The following is a 9956-nucleotide window of genomic DNA, read 5'->3' on the forward strand; positions in this document are numbered from 1 at the left end:
ATAGTATTTATTAACATTTTAAATGAGCTTGTTTATAGTTATAGTATTTTTTTTATTTGTAAAATTTACTTCAGTTTAATATTTGTACTGCTTTAACTTAGCCACCAGGAAATAAAAAAATTAACTTATTTTTTTTATAGAATATTGCATTATTATAAATTATGAACTCAGAAGTTGTTCAATATTCATTCATATTTCAGCTTCTTTTCTATTATTACTGCTGATATGTCATAAATGAACATTCATTTATGTATCATATTAATGTTCCCATCAAAAGTTGAATATGTAATTATGAAATTATTGGCTTAAAAGGGTATTCTGCAATCATCTCCAACATAATGGATTCTGCCTGTTTAACAGTCTGATCAGATGGTAGTGGCAGCTCGAGTTTGCATTTGCTGTCTGACCCATTAAGCATCTGTGTGTGAAAGGACAGACAGTAAAGACAACATCTTCAGATAATCTAGTTGCAAAATACATGTACCACGTGGTAACTAAAGAGCAGTGAATGTTCATTTGATTGTAATTCAGAAGCAATATTGGCACAGGCAGCACACTTGACAGGTAAAGTGCTGAGTTCTAAGATGTTTTGACTATGTTATTTGTAGGATTTGTGTCAAACCAATAAACCTTTATTTTGAAGTGAGATTAACCGGAAGTCTTATTTGTGGCATCGTTCTTGCCTATGGATCTAGCCTGCCAGTGATCAGGAAGCGCAGACGTTAAACGGAGTGAATCATGGACCATCATACGATGTGATATGTCAACGGTAAGTCATTTTGGAGCCTCATAGAGTTTTTTTTTTTTTTACAAAGTTATAATTCTACTAATTTCGAGGACACGTTCAATTGAGGCGTAACAGCTGTGTTGAGCGCGTGTTAGCTGCTCTCGAGCTTGTTTCGTGGCTGTAGCGGTGCGCGAGCACTCACCTGCCTGCACGTTCACAGACAGATCTTCACTAATAAACACACACCTGATGCTCTTGACCCCTAAACTCGTGGCTTTAGAAAAGATGAGTGTTGGACGTTTATGAAAAAAATATAGTTAACTTCATTATTTTCTGTAGGTAATAATGGCTAACTTACGTGGCTGTTGACATTTAGACTGTTCGTTTCCTGTTCTTCTTCGTACATTTACATTATGTTTCATGGTTTAGACGCGTAAATTAACCTGCTGTTCATGTCATCACACCAGAATATTTAAATATATTTAAATAAATCCTTTTTTAAAGATATTGCTTTTAAAGCGATAGTTCACCCCAAAATGAAAAGTCTGTCATCATTTACTTGCCCTCATGTCCCACTCCCGCCGTATGGCTTTATTTCTGTTTTCGCTGAATGACAGCCTCTCTTCACGGACATTCATTGAATGTAAAAGATGCTATGAAAGTGAAAAGACTGAGTCTGTTAGCCCCTGATATTCTGCCTACTTTCTCTTGTAAGTCATAGAGGTTTTAAGTATATTCTGAGAAACTTATTTTACCTTTTTGCTTTTGATAAATGTGATGTTCAGTGGACTTCATGCATAATGAGAGGAGCTGTCTGTCATCAGGAGAGGAGGCATGAGATATGGCCTGAAACTTGCTGACAGCTACGGAGCTACCGTTAAAAAGGGGGGAAATATCTGGTTTTCTGAAGGGGCCGCTTCACTGCTTTTGTGTCCAAAGGTTGCGGCTTATGGTTGTAACAGTTAAGGACTGCACACAGAGATTATTACTGGTTACACAGCCATGCACTGGAAAAACACAAACTTTATATTCCAGTTTATTAGCTTAAAATTATCTTTACTTTTTAATACAAGACAAAAAATATATATTTTCATGCAATAGTCAATTTTGAGATTTTGGGATTAGGGTCTTCTTTCAGATTAGTGGAATGAAAACTTCCAAAACAAACATTTAAGTGTTTACTTTAGTACACTTTATCTATTTGCGTTTCTGGATTTCAATTACTCTTCATATCTGTAGGTCCATTTTCTCAAAATTAGTTTTTCCCCTTTATACACTGAGCCAGAAATCTTTACTTCAGTATGCCAACAAAATGAAACAATAAATAAAACAATAAAGAAAAAAGTTTTCAGCTTTCTCTTTCTGCAAATTGTACAGTTGTACTAGCGATATGACCCCGCACCCAAAATACTACCAAAACACTCCAACCCAGCCTCTATTCTTCGCGAAAGATGGATAAAAAGGTGCAGATGAAACAAAAACCTTGAAAAAATGATATACGATCCAGCCAAATCACAGAGATTTCGATTCGCACGGGACTAATATTATCACAGGACCTCGGTGTTCGGCGAAATATAGTAGGTAATTTGCGGGGGAATTTTTACTTTACAATTTACAGACATGGTGGATTCGCACGTGATTAAGATCACAGACAAACTCCGCAATTATTACAAATTACTACAGGTCACCAGATAATACTAATCCCGTACGAATAGCGCTTTTAACGCTAAGCAGCAAAAGCTCGAAAAGAAGATACTTTATAAAGACAGTTCACTTCATACAGACAGGAGCCATCTTAGAAAATAGTCTCGATAATTCGATCCCCGAACCGTTCATGCAGTTCAGAAGTTCTCATTCAGCACGACGTTCGTGGTTTGACTTGTCGAGACTGTTTTCCAAAGATGGCTCCTGTCTGTATACACGAAGTGAACTTTATTAAACGGTCTGTACACTTACAAAGTTCTCAATGCTTCGTTTTGCATGTAGGGACCCTCATTATGTTACTGTCTTAGTGTGGGGCTGTTTTGAGGTTTGTTAGTGGTATAAACTAGCGATTTCTTTTTCCTTAGTAAATGCCCCCAGTACTAGCATTATATGCTGAACATTTTTTTTACACTAAACTCTTTACATTCGATTATCATGAAAACAAATCTCAGAGAACGGTCGACTAGGTACCAATGTTTTATTAGACCAAAGGTTCATTTTGCACCAGAGTTCTCCTTTAATCGGTCTGTAAATCCAGTCTTGTTTACAAAACAAACCTCAGTGAAATGAAGCGAACAGACGGACAATGTTTTACCCTCATCAGCTGGAACGTCATTAAGATGTTGATCTTCTTCTGCGGGGATGGTGTTTTATCCTCTTTGACGTCATAGTTCCCCACTTTGAAAAACGAGTCGTTTGCTGAGTCTGATGTCAATAAAAGCTTTTATTGGACTAACAAGGACGTTTTCAGTTCTGTAACTTACAGAATATTCTTATAATATGATGTCCCCTTAGATGTCAAAAGCTCAAGGAAAATTTGATTTCTCAGTTTATCACCCCTTTAAATAAGTAAATAAAGTTATCACCATGAAAATAGCCAGAGAAACTGTCATGGTGTTAAACAAACAAAATGAGGCAGATCTTTCAGTGAACTTCAATTGTTCTAGTATTGCGTCAAAAACTGCTTGTCCAGTAATAAGTATAATTGTAAATCTTGTCTTATAAATGGAAATATGCCTGCACAATCTCTATGATTTATTGTCTGTGATTAAAAATATTGATGAGTGATTAAAAAAGCCTTATACAGTAATGACTGGAAAGGTCAGGATATTTTACTGGAAACCCTGAATGATGCATAATGCAGACCTTCCATTTGATAGAAATAATGATCTGGCATGAATGTGATCAGTAATTGTGAATATGTGCTGTAGGTGCCTAGTCTGAAGTTGCCTTAGTCCAGGACACAGCAGACCAGGATGGCTCTAATAGAGGGGGTGGGTGATGAGGTCACCCTGCTCTTTGGAGTGGTGTTCCTGGTCCTCGTCCTGGTTCTGGCTTGGGCTTCCACTCACACTGTTGAACCCCCTGAACACCTCCTCTCACCCAGCCCAGGGACCTCCCCCTCCACAGAGACTGACAGCCAGGAGCCGCTCCCCTCGGGTAACACAGACTCGTCGCCCAGCGGTGTCAGGGAGAATGATAAGAGTGAACCTGGAACAGAAGCAGGAGCGGTGGGACAGTCCTCAGATGATAGTAGGGCTGGAGGAGGTGAGGGAGGCCTCATGGAGGAAGCAGAAGTTGAGAGGGATGGGTTGAGACATCGAGAATCAGCGGGTCCCTCGACTCAACCTCAAGCCAGCGCCCCAAGTGCCACACAGCCTTCGACCGAAGAAGCACCGAATGACACCCAAAGGAACATGGTGCTCCGGTTGAAGTTCTTGAATGATACAGAGAGAACAGCACAAGTGAATCTTCAAGACACGATTGGTTACATTAAACGGTAAGCATCTGAATACTCAACCTAAAATAGTTTGATATCAAATGTTTGTTCTATTTAAAGCTACACTGTGTAACTCTTTTAGCTTATTCTTGGCTAAAAACACTTTGTTCTTTCAAACATATATGTGCTCATTAATGTATATTTACTTCGTTCAAGTAATAAAGTATTCTCGTGGGTATATAATATGCCATTGGTCGCCATGTTGCCCCTCCATCTTGAAAGTGCATTAGCCAAAGAGGGACATACCCGTTAATTCAAGCTTTGCCTTTCGCGTTTACGTTTGAGTTGACACTCATGGACGAGGTCGAACTGGAAGCCATGTTAATCTTGGACTACATTGGCCACCGTAGGAGTTAAAACGAAATCGGAATTGAGAGGAACAGAAACTAATATTCACTGGATGGTCATATACCTTTTCACCACTAGATGGGAGTAAAAATCACACAGTGTAGCTTTAAGATAAGACACTCAAGGCACCATACAGATTGCAGCAGATGGAAACAATTAGCCTATTAAGTTCAAATGGTTTAAAAACAGTTCAAATTGGGATATATCAATTTCAAAAATTGGCTAAATAACAATGCCCCACAGAATTCAATTAAATATTAAAATTTTACATATATTTATATTTAAAAATATTAAATGAAATTAAAGGTGCTATATGTATTTTTAAGCGGCCTTTATTGGTGATGTTTCAGAATGCAAACAATTTTTACAATAATGGGCTACTTTTGTCCGCTTGACGTTGAACTAATGCTCCATGCTCGTACCATGATAACGTTACATTTGTGGTGTTATCTAGGCATTTCTCTAACTATTCGTGTGTCTTTCACAATCAGCAATGTCAACATAGGTGAATGTATAATATGATAACGAAAACGGTTAGTGAACTAGACTGAACAATTTCAGTGTAACAGTAAGATCGTAGGAAGTAACATTACTGTACTGAACGTGTCTGGACATGTGTATTATAAACAATATGATAGTAGTGGGATGAGTGACATTAGACAGTAGATCTGGTACATAAAATAAAAGTTACATCCTAAAGCACCCACTTTTTGTAATCCTGAAACAGTCTTTTGTGTTCATTTCATGTCTCATATATGTTGTAGTTTACCTTGCTATTTCATTACAGTTTACCATTATTCCAGCATATCTGAAAACTTATAATTTATCACAATAGAAATAGCTGAGGTCTCTCCATAATATCTCTCCATTTATATTTTTGTGGAGTTTGTGTTGGAGTCTGTGTTGTGCTGGAGGCAGGTCGTTTTTTTGGTGTTATCAGACTCCATGTTGTTAGTTTCAGTGCCATTGCATAGACTGTAAAAAGGATATAAAATCCTCCTCTATAAAAAGGAGAGAGGCTCGGGAGCAAATGCACGTCACATCCGATGGATTTCACAGAAAATCCGACCCAGAGACTTCACATAGAAATAGGAATAGTGGCCTTCAGAGGTAATATCAAAAACTGACAAGTGGGTCATTGTAATGCGTGATTACAACCCCTTCACACACAGGCAATACAAAAAGGATTCATTTTATAAAAAAAGTTGCATATAGCACCTTTAATACTTTTAACTAATGTTTAAATTACTTTTTTTAAGATAGGGGCTAAGTTTATAGTCTTTAAAATGTTTTTTTATTAATTCTATGTCCTTAAAGGGATAGTCCACCCAAAAATCATCATCTACTCAGCTGAAGCTTTTTTCAGATGAACACAAAAGATACTTGGAAGAATGTTGATTAACTTCTACTGTATAACTTCTACTGTAACCATTAACTTCTACTGTATTTTTGTCCAATGAAAATCAATGAAACTGTTTAGCTACTAACATTCTTCAAAATATCTTATTTTGGCTTCAACAGATAAAAGAAAGTAATTTAAGTTTGGAACAACATGAGGGTGAGTAAGTGAAGACAGATTTTAAAATTCGGGGTGAACAATCTCTTTAAATTTCTGTAAAAAGTTCTAAATGTTCTTTTAAAGTTCTGTGTCATGTTTGGTACGGTACCTCAATTTAGATTCAAAACTTCAATTGGATTTTAACAGGTGTTCTCAATTCAGTACTAAATACTTCAGCTTCGGTTTGTCTTCTGTTTTCACACTTTTAACAAGATGGAAGATGTACACTGTAGTAAAAATGTTTGTGTTTGTTAGATTTTTGCATTTGGTTTGTTTGGCTACCTGCTAATTGTCATCAGGCAACATATACATTTTTGTCAGTCATTAAGAAAGTTTCTGCCAAGAAAATTTCAGCAAAAACAGCCCACACACAGTTACCGGCCAGAGACCTTTTGTTCCATCACCACTTATCTTTCCTATGCAGTGTGTAGCACCATTCTTTCAGTCAGAAGAGTGAACCAAAAAAAAAACAGACCTCATGAGACACAATTATCCATTCTTACAAGCAGTTACCATTCTATTAAAATCAGGCAGAATGGTCCTTCAACGTCTTCTGTAAACATGAGGCATTGAGTGTGTGTGTGTGTGGGAGTTCACATCATGTTTGCTGTAGGTGAATGCTCCCTTTTAAGAGGTCAGATTGGAGAGTTTAAGTTTTGAAAAGTTATTCATTGGGAAGGCAGCTTGCAAGGAAAATCGCTGCACAATCCTCTACATTTGTTGTGGAGATTTTCTTCTGTTTTAAATGGAATTTAAACATTGATGAGCATCTTTACAAAATATCTACATTCTCTGCAAACGATAGTATTTAAAACAGTATTTCATTCATTTTTGTTTTTTTGTTTTTAAATTCTTCACTTATTCCAAACTATTTCAAACTACCTAAGAATGTTCCATTAAAATAGTTTAAATGCATCAGCACCGCATTTTTAGATGAAATCATTTTTTTTCAGTTTTTCAAAAGAAATACTTTTTTTTTGCTTGCATTTTTGCATGTTGTGAACTTGAAAGGTTTTTCTTAACTTTTTTTTATTTATTTTTTTAGGATTTATAAAGGCTGTAAAGCCTTTTGTTATTATGGTTCTTTGTCATTTGTTTGGCTGGAGCTAAACAATTTGACCAACAAAAAAAAAAAACATATTGCGACTATGACATTGTGATTTGAACTTTAATATGGTCAACTTTTTCTCTTTCTGCTTTTATATCAAAGCTACAATAAATTCAGAAGGAAAAAAACAGCTCTTATATTCTCAACCCAACATAAACTGCTTTTAGAAACTGTTATTTAAAGAGACTATATAATATATTGAAAATGTTCATGGATTACTCACTATTTTTATTGCCAATGTGTAAATGGCTTGAAATGAAACGTAAAAAATGAGACCTTCCTCATTTTTATGTGATGGACTCGAGACGTTTCTACCGGGAAAATGAAAGGGATGTGATGTTTATGCATGCTCCAGAGAGCTTTCATAATCTCGATTAGCCAAATTGGTTTAAGTGTGATTACATAGTCACAAAGTCCGATATAGTCAATAGTCTCAAATAGGCCTATACTTTTTAATCAAACTAAGTGTAATGGGGGTATTTCCGGTGAAGGTGTAAGGATGCTCTATAACTTCCGCCGATCGTCCAATGCAATACCAAGATTTTATATTGAATTTTATACTCCATGGTTATAGTAAAGAAACGCTAGTCACAAAAACAGACAAAACAGACACCCCTCGTTGTGTTTATGCTTCTTTTTAAAATTATATTAAATAAACATTACTATATATAAAATTACATCTAAACGTATGAAAGTTTCGTTTCAAAGACGGGAGGACAGTAAATTTTGAAGACTCTGCCATAATCCCGTTTTCCTCGGTTTTCCACCGCTTTAATCTCCCCAACCGGAAACTGACGAGCATCCTTGCGTCAAATGCGGAACTTATGCGTGCATATAGCCCATTCTAATTACATTTAATGTCAACAATGCTGGTGAAAAGCAAAGCTTGTGCAAACATATGCACGACGCTATGATCAGATGCTTTATTAACTGCTGTTTTCTCATTTCTGTTGTTTATTTTGTTATTGAGAGGAAAGCGCGCTGCACACACATTCATTTAAGCGTCATTCTTAGTAGCATGGGTTATTGTTAGGTGTAGCCTATATTTCTGACAATCAGTTTTTTTCACCTTCATACAGTATTGTGAGGCAGTCTGCTTAAACCAGTTTCTGTGTGTGGTTATACAATAGTTGTGTTTGTGTGTATATAAACTTCTGTTTGATTGCATTTTCAGGACTTACTTTGCTGGACAGGAGCACCAGGTACGCCTGATTTACCAGGGCCAGCTCCTTCAGGACGATGCCCAGACGCTGGCCTCTCTCAACCTGGCTGACAACAGTGTTCTGCACTGCCACATCTCGCAACATGCCACACGCGCCCTGCCTGCTGGGGCACGGGCTGCTGACCAGGTGCATGTGGCTCTCAACGTGGGGAGCCTCATGGTGCCTCTGTTCGTGCTTATGCTGTCTGTGCTCTGGTACTTCCAGATCCAGTACCGGCAGTTCTTCACTGCACCTGCCACCGCCTCACTCGTGGGCATCACCATCTTCTTTAGTTTTGTTGCGTTTGGGGTATACCGCCGTTGATGGCTGTTTCTGTCCAGTTCTATTCATCATATACGAGTTTGCGCACATACAGATACTCATTCTTTGCACTTGCTCACTTACTAGTGGCAGTGGCAATGTCATCTGGGATTTCTGGACTTCTCAGTTTTGCTGAAGGCTGTGATTTCAGAGAAACATCTCTGAGGTAGTCTCTTTTTTTTGTTGTTGTGGTTTTCGTTTGTTTTATTTTTTTTTGTTCATCACTTTTGCCATTTTTCATCTGCAAGTTTATGCTTGTCATAGATAGGAATATGCTATATATTTTATTTTATTTTTAAAGAAAGCTAGAGATGTTATTGTGCCTGTCCTCTTTTTCTTTTCTTCTTTTCTTTTTCTTTTCACATACATGCTGCCAGTGTAACACTGGGGCTTGCTTGTAAGAGCGTGTATGAAATGATGGTGTTCGAGTTTCAAGCTGAGGCTTGTCTGGCTGTCTGCCGGACTCAAACTGTAGTAATGCAGGTCAGTAGAGCTGCTCTTGTATGTTTGAACAATTCAGATAATTTGTGTACAATAAGGCTTTTGAAATGGAGATATAATCTATTAAATCATTCTTTTATTTACTGGTGACTTGTCATTTCTGAAATGCTTTAATGCTGCTTATAGAATTATTATGAGAATGATTTGTCCATTTTGTCCAAAATGGTGCAGATGTTAGTGTATATACTATAGCCCTAAAAATGTAAATACTTCTGGACACTAAAGAATATGCCTGAATGTCACTAAATAAAAAATGTACTATAACACCAAATGGCATCTGCAAACAAATTATCAGTTTTTCTCAGAACTAGATTCACTTTTTTCTGACCCATCTCTCCAACTACTTTTACCTGACTGGTGTCAGTGTTTGGTTTCAATGTTAGGATGTTTAAAGTTACGTCCCCTCAAGATTGCAATGAGGCCCTGGCAGAGTAAGTACAGGTGTAGTTAACTGCATTGACATTGACATGATTCAAAGTTTGACAAGAAAATGTGCCAAAAGTGAAAACTAATCACAATAGCTTTTCTCTTCATTTTGAACACACCGATACACACACGCATATATATGTGCTTATTTTGTTAAAAAAAAATAAATGCTACTTGTTATGTAGTTTTGTTGCATACAAAATACATTAAGATATAATTTGTGAATCAAGGGAGGTTTAAGTATCCAAATAGCTTTCTGGGTCATTATGTTCATAGGCCTA

The 9956-nt window shown here is 36.9% G+C and overlaps 1 protein-coding gene across 1 annotated transcript; it reads left to right on the forward strand.

Annotated features, from left to right (window-relative positions):
• Window positions 1-629: 629 nt before the first annotated feature.
• tmub1 (transmembrane and ubiquitin-like domain containing 1) lies at window positions 630-9332 on the forward strand. The gene is made up of 3 exons (XM_039676085.2): window positions 630-769; window positions 3643-4211; window positions 8400-9332. The coding sequence occupies exons 2-3, from the start codon at window positions 3688-3690 to the stop codon at window positions 8749-8751; spliced, it is 876 nt and encodes a 291-aa protein (XP_039532019.1). The 5' UTR covers window positions 630-769; window positions 3643-3687; the 3' UTR covers window positions 8752-9332.
• The last annotated feature ends 624 nt before the right edge of the window (window positions 9333-9956 follow it).

Source organism: Pimephales promelas, chromosome 5, assembly GCF_988280905.1.
Source record: "Pimephales promelas chromosome 5, fPimPro1.hap1.1, whole genome shotgun sequence".
Classification (NCBI taxonomy): domain Eukaryota; kingdom Metazoa; phylum Chordata; class Actinopteri; order Cypriniformes; family Leuciscidae; genus Pimephales; species Pimephales promelas.

Bases quoted from the DNA above. Each gene is read 5' to 3' on its own strand.
- tmub1 (XM_039676085.2), top strand. From the start codon at position 3,688: ATGGCTCTAATAGAGGGGGTGGGTGATGAGGTCACCCTGCTCTTTGGA. The intron at 4,212-8,399 runs GTAAGCATCTGA...TTGCATTTTCAG, and splicing joins ACGATTGGTTACATTAAACG to GACTTACTTTGCTGGACAGG.